The 17,809-nt window shown below is 32.0% G+C and overlaps 2 protein-coding genes and 1 pseudogene across 2 annotated transcripts; all 3 read left to right on the forward strand.

Moving 5' to 3' along the window:
- The first annotated feature begins 1,909 nt into the window (after positions 1-1,909).
- On the forward strand, positions 1,910-3,508 carry LOC102592927 (cannabidiolic acid synthase-like). The gene has a single exon (XM_015311139.1). It carries the CDS (start codon positions 1,910-1,912, stop codon positions 3,503-3,505), a length of 1,596 nt encoding a protein of 531 aa, XP_015166625.1. The 3' UTR covers positions 3,506-3,508.
- Positions 3,509-9,611: 6,103 nt separating this feature from the next.
- Positions 9,612-10,668, forward strand: LOC107061598 (cannabidiolic acid synthase-like 2; annotated as a pseudogene).
- Positions 10,669-14,950: 4,282 nt separating this feature from the next.
- Positions 14,951-16,691, forward strand: LOC102594583 (tetrahydrocannabinolic acid synthase-like). The gene has a single exon (XM_006353016.2). It carries the CDS (start codon positions 14,951-14,953, stop codon positions 16,547-16,549), a length of 1,599 nt encoding a protein of 532 aa, XP_006353078.1. The 3' UTR covers positions 16,550-16,691.
- Positions 16,692-17,809: the final 1,118 nt, after the last annotated feature.

A 17,809-nucleotide genomic window follows, 5' to 3' on the forward strand; every position in this document is an offset into this window, starting at 1 on the left:
TATAGTTTGCATATTTATGGGTTGTAGCTACAATTTAAGCTATCTCGTTTGTATAATTCGCGGATTTGTATAAATTCATAGGTTTGTATAATTCGCCGGTACATTTGTATAATTCAATTATTTTTGTATAAATTCAAAATAACGAATATATACAATTACAAACATCAGAAGTGTAAACAGTTATACAAATTACGAATTATACAAAAGTTATACAAATTATATTATACAAAATCTGAATTATACAAACGTGCGAATTATACAAAACTAAAAAGTTGAGCTGCGTAATTATAGCTAAAAGTAGACCGCGAATTATAAATAAGGCAAACTATAGTTATGCTAAGTAATTAACTATTATATGTTTGCTTATATGCGTAATGTTCCCTAACAACAACTACCACAATTAGTGTCTTGAGTATGGAAGAAGAAAAGTGAAGTAGAAGGAAGAAGAAGTTAGGTAATCTTGATCCAATAGACATTTTGTTTAGTTTTCCGAAATAATTTCATATACTTAAGTAAGCTTTCGATATATTTACTCATCACAATTACTTCAAAGGATGAGAGTAGGCCTTTTGTAATTTGCGCAGTTTCTTGGACCACCAATTACAAGTCTTCAATATTACTTTATGTTCTCATTTTATATCCAAGTGGCATAGCTATATTGTCCTAACGATGGTTACTCAAACACCTTTTGTCAAAAAATTAAATTGTGCATATAAAAAATAATACTTATTTATAAATCAAAATCAACTTTTTAGAAATATATGCTAAAGTTTTAAATATCCTTAGTAAATTTTTTAATTTTACTGTCATTTTATTTCCGCGGATATATAGAAATTTATCATAATATTTTTTCCATCCGATAGCGTCTAAGAAAATTATTAGCAGCTTTATCCATATTTATCATCTAAAGGTCAAAGTGGATTTAGTCAATGATAATTTTGGGACAATATACATATAGGAAGTTGGACAAAAAACCCCATCAATTTTCATAAATTTAAGAAATTACAATTTCTTATTAAGGTCTAGTTTGACCTATAATGCTCCCAACAGAATTTTCTCCAAACCCAAGGCTCGAACCCGAGACCTTCAAATAAGGATGGCACAGTCTCATCACTGCACCACAACTCATGATGGTAACATTTAATGACTAGAGTATTTGTTTAATCTTTATGTTCCAATAATGCAGAGGAAATGTTGAAGTTTTCTACACAAATTTCTTTATTTAAGGCGACATATAATTCTATATAATATATTGATAATCAATTCTAGAAGATAAGATATGTAATATTTAAAAATTGGAGAAAGATTTTCTCTGATTTGTTTTATTGATCGTTATCAATGATATGAATAATTATACCAATAATGCTAAGTACGAACAAAATATAAAAATAAAAACTGATAATATATGAATAAGCATAACAATTATTGACTAATCTTTGGAATGTATATGTACTTTTCAATTACGAAAAAAAAAATGCACGCAGAGTTCAATTTTGCCTTTTAAAACTAAAAAAGAAAACTCTATCACGGATTAAGAAATGTTTTTCGAATAAAGTAGGTGAAAACACAACAATATTACTCATTTTTTCTAATTTATATGACTCATTTTTCTTTTTAGTAAGTATGAAAAATAATGATATATTTTTATATTTAATAATAATTTAATTATAAAATATATATTTTATTTGAAATGATTTATGATCATGCAAACATCAGTGACTTATTTTTAGACAATAAGTTTTTTTTTTTTAAAATTCTTAAACTTCTCACATAAATTCAAATGGAGAAAGTATTAATATATAGTTTAATACCACGTGCCACTTTATTTTCTGTCTAGCTAAAAGTATAAATAGAAGTTCTTGTTTCCATTTTCTCAATCATCAAAATTTGCAACAACAAATAATCAATTATGACTAAGTTAACAATCTTTCTCTTTCTCTCAATTTGCTTTTCATCATCATATTCATGGGCCTACAAAACTCATGGTGACTTTGTTGAATGTCTTTCTCACAAAATTATGAACTCAAATTCATCACAAGTCATCCACACTCCTAAAAACTCATCATATTCAACCATTTATAACTCCTTTTCAGATCATAACCTAAGGATAACCTCCAACTTCAAACCATCAATTATTTTCACTCCTATAAACGAATCTCAAATCCAGGTAGCTATACATTGCTCCAAGATACATGACCTACAAATAAGAATTCGAAGCGGTGGACATGACTATGAGGGACTTTCTTATATTTCGGACACCCCCTTCGTCGTAATTGATTTTAGAAACCTAAGATTAATCTCCATTGACACTGAAAACAAGACTGCTTGGATTCAAGCTGGCGCGACCCTAGGGGAAGTTTACTATAGAATCGCAGAAAACAGTAATAAATTGGCCTTTGTTGCTGGGGCTTGCCCTACTGTTGGTGTTGGTGGACACTTTAGTGGTGGAGGATATGGTATGATGTCACGGAAATTTGGTACTGCTGCTGATAACATCATTGATGCAAAATTAATCGATGCTAATGGACGAATTCAGGATCGAGAATCAATGGGTGAGGATCTCTTTTGGGCTATTAGAGGAGGTGGAGGGACTAGCTTTGGTCTTATTATATCATGGAAGGTGAAATTACTCGATATTCCTGAAAAGGTGACTGTGTTCAATGTGCCACGAACGTTAGAACAAAATGCAACTCAACTTGTTTACAAATGGCAACATATCGTTGACAAAGTTGATGACAATCTCCTCCTCAGGATCTTCCTAAGAAATACTGAATTTCCATTCGGGGGTGGGCAAAGGGCTATCTACGCCTCTTTCACTACAATGTTCGTTGGAGGAGGTGATGACCTCCTCCACGAAATGGAAGATAGGTTCCCGGAACTAGGGTTAGTGAAGGAAGATTGCATTGAGATGAGTTGGATCGAATCAATACTCTTCTTTGCCGGTTTCCCTAGGGGCACATCACTTGATGTGTTGCTAAATTGGAATACCACAACTAATCAAAGAGGATACTTCAAAGGGAAATCAGATTATGTCCAACAACCAATTTCTATAAATGGTCTTGAAGGTATGTGGAAACTACTCAACCAATTAGCAGTCGAAAACTCGGGGGCTGAATTACAGTTTAGTCCCTATGGAGGAAAGTTGAGTGACATCTCAGAATCTGAAATTCCTTTCCCTCATAGAGCTGGAAATATATTCATGATCGATTATGCGGTGTATTGGGGAAAAATTGAAGATTCTCAAAGAAATATAGCTTGGAGTCGAAAACTTTATGGATACATGGCTAAGTATGTATCAAAATCTCCTAGAGCTGCTTATTTCAACTATAGAGATCTTGATTTAGGATTCAACAATATTAATGGAAACACAAGCTATGAACAAGCAAAAATTTGGGGGGAGAAATACTTCAAGAACAACTTTGATAGATTAGTACAAGTGAAGACTAAGTTTGATCCAACAAATTTCTTTAGGAATGAACAAAGTATTCCTCCTCTATTATCTTAAGCTTAATTAACTTGTTTATTGGTGTTTGTGATTATTGTTCTTGAGTGTGTTCAACTTCTAGGTTATAATATATGGTAGTTAATTTATATATTATATAGTACTAAAAAATAGATGTAGCATTCAAAGATTGTGTAAGATATGTATTGTTTGATTTATGAATTTTTTTCAAGTAATAAATTTTCTATATATTAAATGTTCTTCATGTTAGAATTCGCGGACTTGTACATCAGTATGAGTTAATAAAAACTAACGCAACACTCGTCGGTCGTTTGGTAACTGGTTAATTAGAATTATGTAGGTATTAGTTATGTGAGTATTAGTTATATCATTTTATATATTTTGCAACTCTTTCTTTTTCCTACCCCCTACATAGAGAAAAAGTTCCGCCTTGTCCTTAGATAGAAGAAGAAGAGGAGAAGCAAGAATGGCAATAACCTAGGCTATTTCCGCTTCGGTCCGAGTAGGAATAAATTGACTAAGATACTCGGGTCAACAATCAAATCGGGTGTTGATTCTGTCCAAAATGTAGATTCGGAGCGTGACATATTTTGTAAGAAGACGGTCATAAGTTAATAAGTGTCTTATTGATACAAAACTAAATTCAATGATTTTGTTTAATAATTTTACATACTTAAACAACCTTTTGAAATCTTTACTCGTCACAATTATAAGAATTTAGACGTTTTAAATTCATTGTAGGAGAGTAGACTTTGTAATTTACTCAATGTCTTGAAAAATTACAAGTCTTCATTATTATTATACCTTCTCATTTTATACCTGTGGAGATATGTACAATATTTGTAGAGATTTATCATCATATTTTCCATCTGATAGCATCTATTATCCATATTTATCATCTAAAAGTCAAAGTGGATTTGGTCAATCATAGTTTTGAGACAATATACATAGAGGAAGTTTGATACAAAACCCCATCAATGTTCATATATTTATAGAAAATTAAAATTTCTTATTAAGGTCTAGTTCAACATCGAGTTTCTTTAGGTACGAAATCGTCTTTGTTAGAGAGTGTTTTGCCCCCGAATGTGGGACTTCTCAATGAAAATTTAAATTTAGTGAGACTCCAATGTGGATACCGAACACTACATAGAAAAAAAATGAAGTGGAAACGTTTAGTTTTCTACACAAATTTATTTATTAAGAGCGACATAGTTTAAGTGATAATATCCGTTGTAGTAGATATTCTATCTATTTGACTATGCAACTATATCAAAGGAAAAATATCTTGTCTAATTAGTTTTACCTTATCAATAATATAAATAATAATACTCGTGTTATGACCCTAAATTAAAAAATAAAAACAAATAATCCACGTTTGCCATGGGTATGGCATATTATTTAAAAAATGGATTGTTTGGTTGGAAACAAGTTATTCGGTATTATTAATTGGGAAAAGTCTCAAATATGCCATCTAATTTTCAGAAAAGACTCATTTATACCATCCGTTAAAAGTTTGGCTCATCTATGCCATTGTTGTTAAAGAAAAGGCTCATCTATGTCATTTTTTAACTCTGGTTTTGCAAACCACTTTTTACACCCCAAACAAGGTTTAACACTTTTCAATTGAAGTTTTTGGATCAAATGTACTTTTTTTGCTTTATCTTCCTTAAGAACACCAAGAATACATAAACAACATTAACAATTCCCAAATTTCAAACTTCTTTGATTCTTCACGAAATCACCTCAAATTTCAAGAGTAGTTTCCTTCCGAGCTAGATACCAAAACTCAATATTTTTTTATCGCGGATTCAACCTAACTCAACAAGATCCACTTGAAATTTCTTCAAAGTTTCTAAACTTCAACATTTTTTAATTGTAGATTTTTCTCCACAACTTCAAATCATTTGAAATTTTGAACATACACTCGAAAAACACTAGGTAACAAAGATCTAATGTCAAAAGACAACTTCAAAAACATGAACTAAAGCAAATTTTTGAAATTTTGGGACTGATTTTCATTTTTTTGAAATATTTTTTAATACGGATGAATTTTTTAAACACTACAAATGATTTTAGAATTTTAGTTTACTAAAAAAATTAATAATGTAGCCGAAATTTGAGATGATTTGGTGAAGAATTGAAGATATTGAAAATTTTGGAGTTGTTTATGTTCTTCATGTGTATTTGGTGTTCTTAAAGAAGAACAAACCATTACAACAAATGTGATATATAACTACAAAATTATTAGCTACGATATTCGTCATTAATTGTTCATTTTTAGTGACAAAAATTATATTTCGTGCCTAAATATATGAGACACATACTTTTAGTGACGAAACGTGAAGATTCGTAACAAAGTTTTGTCCACTAAAGTTTCACACCAAAAAATGGTTTGACACCATATATTGAGTACTATTAGTCACGAATTTAGAGTTATCACTAACACATTATTTTGTCACTAATGATGTTCCGATTTAGTGATAAAGCACTTTTTTTGGTCTTAAATTCAGTTAAATTTTGGATACGAAATTTTTTTGTCACAAAAAATAAATTGAGACATTAGTAACAAACCATTTTTGTCCTAAAATTAGTTAAATTTTGATTACGAAAAATTTTTGTCGCAAAAAATATATTGATACATTAGTGACGAATAATTTTTTATCCTAAAATTAGTTAAATTTTGGATACAAAAAATTTGTCGCAAAAATTATATTGATACATTTTCGACAAATAATTTTTTGTCCTAAAATTAGTTAAATTTTGGATACAAAAAATTTTTGTCGCAAAAAATATATTGATACATTAGTGAGGAATCATTTTTTATCCTAAAATTATTTAAATTTTGGATACAAAAAAAAATTATCGCAAAAATTATATTGATACATTTGCGACTTTGTATTTTATTGTGACATTTGTTTTTGTCACTAATAGTTCAAACAATTAGAGACAATTGTATTATTGTCTCTATTTAACCTACAATTTAGCCACAATGAAATTTTGTCACAAAAAATATATATTCAAATGGCTACAACCTAAATTTCATAGTTGAATAGTGCAATTATTGTCTATGAAAAAAAACCAATAGTTATAATTATAAGATCATTAATTTTAAACATATTTTTAACGAAACAATTTTTTTTAGAGAAATGACTAATGAAGCAAGATTTTAAAAGAAAAGGATGATATCAAATAAATAATTTCTTTCCCGCACAAAGAAATTCCTGCTAACCAAGAATTTGTCAACTCGTGCACTCTAGCTAGATAAAGCCTTATATATCGACGTCACTTGTGATCTCTGTAATATAATATAGTAGGGAGTGATTCGCTAGCTCAATCAATATTTACAATTAACCACAAATATTTATATTAATAAAAAAATATAATGAAAAAATGCCCTTTTCAGAAATGGTAACAATAATCAATCTTGTTTTGTTTCATGTAAGCAGAACTCAATTAACAATTCAATAATAAAATCGATAAATTAACTAAGAGTATGACTGAATTTTCAATGATCTCTGATCAACCCCCAGATTTACAACACTCCGTCAGATTCACTAATGTTTTAGTGTCACAATACCATTGTACACAATTAATTCAGAATGCAGAATTTCATTCTTCTTCTCTAATCAAGCTTTATGCTCTCATCATCAATGGAGGTTTCGTCTTCTCAAACCTCTCATCTTAACACCACCACTAAAGTGTCCACCAACACCAACATTGGGGCAAACCCCAGCAGGAAAGGCTAATTTTTTACTTTTTTGGGCGATTCTATAGTAAAGTTCCCCTATGGTCGCGCCAGCTTGAACCCAAGCAGTCTTTTTTTGGGTATCAATGGATATTGATCTTAGGTTTCTAAGATCAATTATGAAAAAAGGGGTCTCCGAAGTGTATGATAGTCCCTCATGGTCATGTCCACCACTTCGAATTCTAATTTGTAGGCCATGTATCTTGGAGCAACGTATAGCTGCCTTGATTTGAGATTCTTTGGTAGGAGTGAAAATAATTGATGGTTTGAAGTTGGAGGTTATCCTTTGATTATCTGAAAAAAAGGAGTTAAAAAGGGTGGAATATGATGAGTTTTCAGGAGTGTGGATGATTTGTGATGAGTTTGAGTTTATAATTTTGTGAGAAAGGCATTGAAGAAAGTCATCAATATGAATTTTGTTGGACCTTGAATATGATGATGAAAACCAAATTGAGAGAAAAACAAAGATTGTTAACTTAGTCATAATTGTTGGACTAAATGGAAACTAACAACTTGTATTTATAGTTTTAGCTTGGGAGAAAATACACGAATATTAGTTTTATTCACATGGAAGATGCAGGGGCTTCCTCATGGCTAACGTGGATTATTTGTTTTTATTCTTATTTTTCTTTTAGGGTCATAATTATTAATTATTTTTTTGTTTTCTACCCAGTTTTAGTGTCTGGTATTCACATTCTATTTTAGGGTCATAATTATTACTCCTTCTGCCCCATTTTATGTGAGGTAGTTTGACTCGACACAGAGTTATAGAAAGAAAGAAAGACTTTTAAATCTTGTGGTCCAAAATGAATGATAGAAATTTGTGTGTGTGTAAATCATTTCATTAAGGGTAAAATAAATATGTTATAGTTAAATTGTTACTTAATATAGAAATGTGTTATTATTTTTGGAACTGACTAAAAATAAAAGTAAGTCACATGGGATAGAGGGTGTATTATTTTTTTTGTTTTCTACCCAGTTTTAGTGTCTGATATTCACATTCTATTTGCTCTTGAAAATTACTTTGTGTCACTAAGTCCAAAGAAATTTTATCTTTGAATTTCTTATACTATTAATATATTATCGCACTCGTTCTATGTTGTATCATGTTAAACATGAGGAAGTATGTGCATCTTTTATTTATTCTGGTAACCCGATTCTTATTACCGAGGCATCTGATTAAGTGTGGAGGGATCTCAACTATCCCACTAAACAACCTTTTTATTTATTATCATTGATGACATAACTTTAACTTTAATAACCATTTGATATTTGATTCCATTGGAGTATATATATACTCCGATTGTATCAAGGAAGCATACTCTGGTAGTATCAAGGAAGAAAAACTCACTTCAGTGAAAACATTACTAAGTTATTCCTTGATACCATCAGAGTATATAGTATATATATACTCTGATGGTATCAAAGAGTAATTCAATGAAAATACTACTCAACTACTCCTTGATCCCATTAGGTTATATATATACCCTGGTGGTATACCAATTATGTATATATCCTGATGGTATCAATTTTAACTAAATCTATATTTGATACTACCAGAGTATATATAACTAAATTACTTCTTGATACTATTAAAGTATATATATACTCTGGTGGTATGAAAGAGTTATTCAGAGAAAAAACTACTAATTTACTCTTGATACCATTAGGATATATATATACTCTGATTGTATCAAGTGTGTATATATATATATATATATATATGAAACCACTACTAATTTACTCCTTGATACCAATGGTATCAAATATTGAATTCAAAATGTATTATAATTATTTTTTATTTTTTCTCTTATTAAACGATATTAAAAAGATATATACCTGAATTTCAATATTCAAAAAATTATTCAAATTAGTTTATGTGTTATTATATAAACTATAGTTGTAATACAATTTGAATTCAATATTATACATTGTTATAAATTTTATTGTTGTTATCCCAACAAATATAATACATTTTAACAACGTAAAATTAATTTAAATTATACCGTAATATTTGAACTTCACACAAAATACTTATAATACATTTGTATTAAAAATGTTTTAGTTATATATTCAACACATGCATTTAAACATGCCTATATATGTGTAAGCATTTAAAATGTATTAAATATAAATTTATAAAATGATTCGGATTATATTAAATTCATGAATATATTAGTCCAAATAAATATAATAGATTAATATAATTCGGTTAATTATTTAAGTCTAATAAATATGAATTTAATTAAAGCCTAAATTAATTGATTTGGGCTACAATGGATTAACCCAGTTGGTTAAGTCCAATTTAATATCATCGTAGGGGCCCAGTTTGGTATCATGTGACAAATAATGTGGAATGCCAAGTCAAACAAGAAGCCAATAAGATCATAACATGTGTCAAAAATGATAAGCCTGCTCCATGAGATTTTAGGAGTGTGGATGAAGTTTACTATAGAATCGCGGAAAAAAGTAAACGAATTGGCCTTTGTTGCTGGGATTTGCCCAACTGTTGGTATTGGTGGACACTTTCGTTATGGAGGCTATGGCATGATGTCACGAAAATTTGGTACTTTTGTTGAAAACATCATTGATGCTAAGCTAATTGATACTAATGGGCGAATCCATGATTGAGAATCAATATGTGCCATGAACGTTGGAATAAAATGCAACACAACTTATTGACAAATGGCAACATATCACAGACAAAGTTGATGACAATCTCCTCCTCAGGATCTTCTTGAGAAATAGTGAATTTCCATTCGGGGTGGGCAAAGGACTATACCTTTTTCACTACAGTGTTCGTTGGGGGATCCCGGAACTAGAATTGATGAAAGAAGATTGCATAGAGATGAGTTGGATTAGATCGATACTCTTCTTTGTCGGTTTCCCTAGGGGCACATCACTTGATGTGTTGCTAAATTGGAATACCACAACTAAGCAAAGAGGATACTTCAAAGGAAATCAGACTATGTCCAACAACCAATTTCTATAAATTGTCTTGAAGGTATATGGAAACTATTCAACCAATTAATAGGCGAAAACTTGGGTGCTGAATTACAGTTTAATCCTTACAGAGGAAAGTTGAGTGACATATCAGAATCTGATCTTTCCCTCATAGAGTTGTAAATATATTCATGATCGAATATGCGGTGTATTGGGGAAACATTAAAATTCTCAAAGAAATGTAGCTTGGAGTCGAAAATTTTACGTATACATGGTTAAGTATGTATCAAAATCTCCTAGAGCTGTTGATTTCAATTATAGAGATCTTGATTTAGAAGTGAACAATATTAATGGAAGCACAAGCTATGCACAAGCAAGAATTTGGGGAGAGAGATATTTCAAGAACAACTTTGATAGATTGGTGCAAGTTAAGACTAAAATTGATCCAACAAATTTCTTTAGAAATGAACAAAGCATTCCTCCTCTATTATCTCAAGTTTACAACTTGTTTGAATGAATATGAAAGAAATGAGTTCTATTTAAAAAGTAAGTTCGTTGATTACTTTTGATATCAATTAATATTTATGATACGACCCTTATGACATGATATGTTTTTCATGGTTTCAAGCTATGATGCACGAAATGCAAAACTTATGAATATGAGCCACCAGACTTAACTTATGAACATGCTATATAATTCAAAGGAGTTAAATGATTAATCGAGTAAGGCATAAATCTAAGAGATGAATGTCTGAGACTACATTTGTCGACGTTGATTAAAGATCATATCTTTGGTTCGGGCGATTCCTTTATGTAGCCTTGATAAGGGTTGATTATAGATTCACATGATATGTATGTATGTCTCACACTCGAAATGTGAGATGTTTTAGCTTATTAAGTTGAGATCAGAATCCATGTGCTCATGTGATGGAATGTGTCGGTTATATTAATTAACTCTCGAACTATTTGCGATGACAGACTTAATGACTTTTGTTTATTTATTTCCTTCCATGCCATAATTATTATTCTATTGGTTGTTTGGTTTCTCTTATGATATATGTCATGTATCATTCTGCCATTTTACATGCAATATAATTTCATATCTACTTCGTTCTTTTTGTTGAGGGCGCTACATCTTTAAATGATGCAGATTTAGGTATGCGAACACACGATCAAACAACATGCTAGGCTCTACACTTCATGTTGTATTGGTGCCTAGGGATTAGTGCTTACTTGTGATACTTTAACATATCCTGTTAAAGGTATGCTAGGGTCTTGTCCTTGCATGTAGTTTCCAGTTATTTTAGAGGGGTTTCATAGACAGTTAGTAATATGTATTTCAATTCTTGACTTCCCTATCATTTTATGAATTTTAGTATTATGATATATGGAAAGTACCCCTTTAAGAAACTCATTTTTGTAACGACCTATTCTCGTCGTTATAGAAAAGTCAACGGGAAAAAATTTTGGGCCGGAATTTTTTTTCGTAGTATCTTAGAATTTCTCAACCTAGTCCAGATTTGGATGAAATCAGAGTCATTGAAGTCTAGGGAAATCTGGTAGAAATTGGGTGATCTAATTATGATTTTGGTTACATGAGTAGTTAGATAAGTCGTTAAGGAACCCGTACGACTTTACAGAATTGAATTCGGGTGAGTAGAACTCCTGAAATTGATCTTAGCGTGAGCAGGTAGTTTCTAAGTGTCGTTGGTTGAAGGAGTGTTGTGAAATGGGGGTTGAAATTCTTTAATTTGCTCATTGTTTCGTGCAAGCCGCTTTGGCGGTGGTTTCTGGCGCCAGGGCGGGGCCGTTGTAGCGGGGTGAGGACCGTTGTGGCGGGTCCGACACGACTTAAGTCGGAAATAAACCCCAAAAACATTTTATTATGCACTTTTCGACTTTAAGAGCTAAGGAATGACCCCATGTGTTTTCTTGACAGTTTTCCACCATTCTTGAGGCTAAAGGTAAGGTTTTATCTCCCCGAATCCGTTTTTCAATATTTAGAACGTAATCTAATGGGTACTTATCGATGGGGGGAGGTTTTGATATGAAATTTATGGTGGAAAAAGCCCTAGTTTGGGTAGTGGGATCATGGGTATGATCTAGGGTTGTTAGAATTGTTAGTAATCCGGGTAATTAGTGATTATTTATTGATTCCCGTATTATATTGATTGTTTGTAGACCAAGAACAAGCGGAACGAATCCGGAAAGGGAAAGATCAAGTTTCTTAGGGTTTCAAGCTTATTTTCGAGGTAGGTGATGGTTGTGATTCTATGATGGTGTGATGCATGTTTGTTCTTTCTTCATTATGATACATGTATGCATGCGAATGTTGTGTTATTGATCACATTAATTGTAAATGAGGATATATGAATGATGAATGCCATGAATCATGACTTGATTGTATGATTATGATAATGTACTTTGCGATTGTGTTGTGGCTTGTTGAATGGATTGGGTGTTGCGTTCCGACACACTAACTTGGATCGGTTGCCACGTTCCGGCATAATTATGGGATCAGTTGCCACGTTCCGGCATAATCATTGGATCGGGTACCATGTTCCGGTATGCTAACAATTTGTGTTTGGGTTACATGAGAGGACTAATGACATGATATAACTGTGATATTTGAGAATCGTGAAATTGTTCATTGTTCGTATAATGATGATAATATTGTATATGTTTGGTGTATGTATGTTATTGTATTGTTGTCTTGACTTATGTATGTTGCACTTAGTGGGATAGCAGTGTGATCCTACCAGTACACTGTGGTTGTGTACTGATACTGCACTTGCTCTCTCTTTGTTAAGTACATGGCATCTTCAGGCGGCTATTGACAGACCTCGCTTAGAAGATTAGTGATCGTCGTTCGAATTTAAAGGTGAGCCAGTTCTTCCAGGCTGCCATGAGTTCTCTTTCCGTCTATGTCCACATTTCGGACTTAGACTTTCTAGTTAGTTATTAGTCATTAGTTTGGGGTAGTATCCCTTCTTGTTTAGACTTGTTGAACTTTAGATGTTTTGGTACATTGACTTTCAGGTTCTATGTGTTTTTCCGCATTGTTTAGTTGTTAGATCTTTTGGAGGTTTATGAGAACTTTAGTCTTTAGCTATTTAACTTACTTTCGTAACTTAAATGCTTTAGTTTTTGGTTTATTTGCTTGATTTGAGTTGTAGTAGTGATTTTCCCATCGGAGGGTTAGTGTGTGTGCCAATCACAACAGTCTGAGTCGTGACAATTTTTCACAAATGCTCTTAAATCATATTTTCCGCTCATGTCTAGATGTATGCTCTCAATGTTTCATGTTATGTATGGATATGCTCGGGTAAATAATCGAATTAAGTGTCGATCCCGTCGAGGCGTGACAAATTTTGTAAGAGGAAAGTCATAAGTTGAGTGATTTTATCGATACAAAACTAAATTTAATGACTTTGTTTAATAATTTTACATACTTGAGTTATAACCTTTTGAGATATTTACTTAGGGGTGTCAAATGGACAGGTTGGGTTGAAATTGGAGATATTAAAATGGGTTGAGATAGAAATCGGGTTGGGTCTTGACCCGCCCAAATTTACTTTGGGTTCAAATGGGCTAAAAAAGGGGTTGGGTCTTGACCGGCCCAATTTGACCCGATTAATCTCAATAATTTTAATATAGTGATATTTAACTTTTATAATCACAATTCGAATTTTCGCTACAAGATTTTTTTTAAAAAAAGTAACAAATGGATAGATAAATCCTAAAAGATGTTAAAATAGAATAATAATTCATATCTTTAATATAGGAACATATCTTAGTAAATAATTTTAAAATGGGTTGAAATTGAAGATTGAATTGAGCTCAATTGAGGATTCTCTTAAAATGGGTTAAGCTTGAATGGGTTGAAATTGAACCCAGCCTTTAAAATTCTGGACGGGTTAGGCGAGTTATAACCTATGTTTGGGTTCATTTTTGACACCCCTATATTATAATTTATGCAGTGTCTTGGACCACAATTACAAGTCGTCAATATTATTATACCTTCTCATTTTATACCCGTGGAGATATATGTACAATATATTATATATGTAGAAATTTATCTTGATATTTTCGTATTAACATCTTTATCCATATTTATCATCTAAAGGTCAAAGTGGATTTGGTAAATGATATTTTTGGGATAATAGACATATTGGAAGTTTGACACAAAACCCCATCAATTTTCATAAATATAGAAAAATTATAATTTCTTATTAAGGTATAGTTTGACATTTAAAAAATCAAGTCGGACAAACGTGTACGTTAATGACTAGAATATTTGTTTAAACTTTATGTTCCAATAATGCAGAGGAAATATTAAGTTTTCTACACAAATTTCTTTATAATACATTGATAATATCCATTATAGTAGATAATCTTATCTATTCGACCATACAATTATATGAAAGTAGGCTATTATAATCAAATCTAGAAGATATGTAAAATTCAAAATAGGAGAATTTTTTTTTGTCTAATTAGTTTTATTGATCGTTATCAATGATATATAAATAATTATACGCATGTTATGACCATAAGATAAAAATATAAACAAATAACCCACGTTAGGCATGAGGAAGATCTTTTATATGAATAAACATCACAATTGACTAATCCTTTTGGTGCTTGGAAGTTTCATTTGTATTTGTGATCCAATAAATTAGAGGTATTAGGATTTGAAACTAATTAAGCTTCTTTAATTCCCCCCTAGCTAAAACTATAAGTAGAAGTTGTTAGTTTCTATTTTCTCCAGTATCAAACTTTGCAACAACAAATAATCAATTATGACTAGTTTCAACAAGTTAACAATCCTTCTCTTTCTCTTAATTTGCTTTTCATCATCATGGGCCAACAAAACTCATGATGACTTTCTTGAATGTCTTACTCACAAAATTATGAACTCAAACTCAATATCACAAGTCATCCACACTCCTAAAAACTCTTCATATTCCACCATTTTGAACTCCTTTACAGATAACCTAAGGATAACCTCCGACTTCAAACCATCAATTATTTTCACTCCCACCAACGAATCTCAAATCCAGGCAGCTATACATTGCTCCAAGATACATGACCTACAAATCAGAATTCGAAGTGGTGGACATGACTATGAGGGTCTTTCACACACTTCGGAGACACCCTTTTTCATAATTGATCTTAGGAACCTAAGATCAATATCCATTGATACCCAAAAAAAGACTGCTTGGATTCAAGCTGGTGCGACCCTAGGGGAAGTTTACTATAGAATTGCTCAAAAAAGTAAAAATTTGGCCGTAGTTGCTGGGGTTTGCCCAACAGTTGGTGTTGGTGGACACTTTAGTGGTGGAGGCTATGGCATGATGTCACGAAAGTTCGGTACTGCTGCTGATAACATCATTGATGCAAAATTGATCGATGCTAATGGACTAATCAAGGATCGAGAATCAATGGGTGAGGATCACTTTTGGGCTATTAGAGGAGGTGGAGGGACTAGTTTTGGTCTCATTATCTCATGGAAGGTGAAATTAGTCGACATTCCTGAAAAGGTAACCGTGTTCAATGTGACACGAAGGTTGGAACAAAATGTAACTCAATTAGTCTACAAATGGCAACATATCGCGGACAAAGTTGATGACAATCTCCTCCTCAGGATCTTCCTGAGGAGCAATATTGAATCTCCATTCAGGCATGGACAAATGACTGTCAACGCCTTTTTCACTACAATGTTTGTTGGAGGAGTAGATAAACTCCTCCGCGAAATGCAAAAGAGCTTCCCAGAACTAGGGTTAGTGAAAGAAGATTGCATTGAGATGAGTTGGATCGAATCTATACTCTTCTTGGCGGGTTTCCCTAGGGGCACATCACTTGATGTGTTACTAGATTGGAATAGCACAACTAATCAAGAGTACTATTTCAAAGGGAAATCAGACTATGTCCAACACCCAATTTCTATAAATGGTCTTGAAGGTATATGGAAACTATACAATCAATTAGGCGAAAATTCGGGTGTTGAATTACAGTTTAGTCCTTATGGAGGAAAGTTGAGTGAAATCTCAGAATCTAAAACTCCTTTCCCTCATAGAGCTGGAAATATATTCATGATCGAGTATGCAGTATTTTGGGTGAAAATGGAAAATTCTAAGAGAAACATAGCTTGGAATCGAAAACTTTATCGATACATGGCTAAGTATGTGTCAAAATCTCCAAGAGCTGCTTATTTCAACTATAGAGATCTTGATTTAGGAATGAACAATATTATTGGAAACACAAGCTATGAACAAACAAGAATTTGGGGAGTGAAATATTTCAAGAATAACTTTGATAGATTGGTGAAAGTGAAGACAAAAATTGATCCAACAAATTTCTTTAGAAATGAACAAAGTATTCCCCCTCTATTATCTTAAGCTTAGTGGTAATTAATTTATGCACTATACAAATCAAAGCCATCTCCGGTACTTGTCTAAAAATAAGGCTTTTTAGATATTTCTTTTACGTGTATATGTACTATACTATAGTACTGAAAAATAAATGTAGCCACGATGCGTTCCAAAGATTACGTAAAAATATTGTGTACGAATGAAACAACTTTTTTTTTTTGTTTCTAAAAATGCTCTTTTTAACAATAGAATAATATGACCATTGATAAGTCATTTAATCAAACAAGTGGCTTCATATATGATACAAATCATGTAGAGTGATTTTATTGATACACACTAAATTCAGTGACTTTACTAAATAATTTGGGTTACTTATAAATATGTACAAGTAACAAAAATTATTTTATAATGGTTGTATATATAATGTATCAACATGCATGTATGTATGGCTACGTACCTTTTTGAAACATAAATATTGTGTTAGAGCTCACTGTACTACTAAAAAGTGGGCTTCTGGTAATTCACATTTGTGGAAGATGATGACTCAAGTAAGGAGCAGCGCGGAAAAGCACATGATTATATTTGGCAAATTAATTCAGGATGGAGTGAGTAGCTTCTGGTGGGATGATTGGAGTGAAAAGGTCCTCTTGCAAGTTACTATATATCCTGATGAAAGAAAAAGTGTTAGCACCTTGGTTAACAACTTCATTTCTGATGGTGCTTGGAATGTTAATAAGCTAAGCAATTATTTACTGTCCAATGAAATATTAATAAGCTAAGCAATTATTTACTGATGAAAGAAAAAGTGTTAGCAGATGTATACTTTTGAATTATAGAGACTTTACCCTTGAATTGGATTCATTATCTCTTGTCCAAATGATCAACGAGAACAAATGCTATAATTATAAACTATTAAGGATCATTGAAGAGGTTCAATATCTAAAGAAACTTGCTAATGTCAAGGTAGAACACTGTTTCAGGGAGGTCAATACGGTTGCAAACCATCTTGCTAAATTAGCCGCGAGCAATCAGAATGAGGCCTATTATGACACCTATCAACAACTTCCAATGGGGGCTATGGGTCCATTCCAACTTGACAAGAACCAAATGCCTTCTATAAGTCTCAAATATGACAAGGCAATTTTTTTGTTAGTTAGCCAGATAGATTGTTCTTTTTGCGAGGGTTGGATGGTCTAAGATAGCTTCATCTGCCCGCTTTTTGAAGGATAAATTTGTATCCTTGTGTTATGTTCGGAGGTAAGGCCAACCCCCTCTCTTGTATGCATA

The sequence above is a fragment of the Solanum tuberosum genome, unplaced genomic scaffold (assembly GCF_000226075.1).
Source record: "Solanum tuberosum cultivar DM 1-3 516 R44 unplaced genomic scaffold, SolTub_3.0 scf00141, whole genome shotgun sequence".
In the NCBI taxonomy this organism is placed as follows: domain Eukaryota; kingdom Viridiplantae; phylum Streptophyta; class Magnoliopsida; order Solanales; family Solanaceae; genus Solanum; species Solanum tuberosum.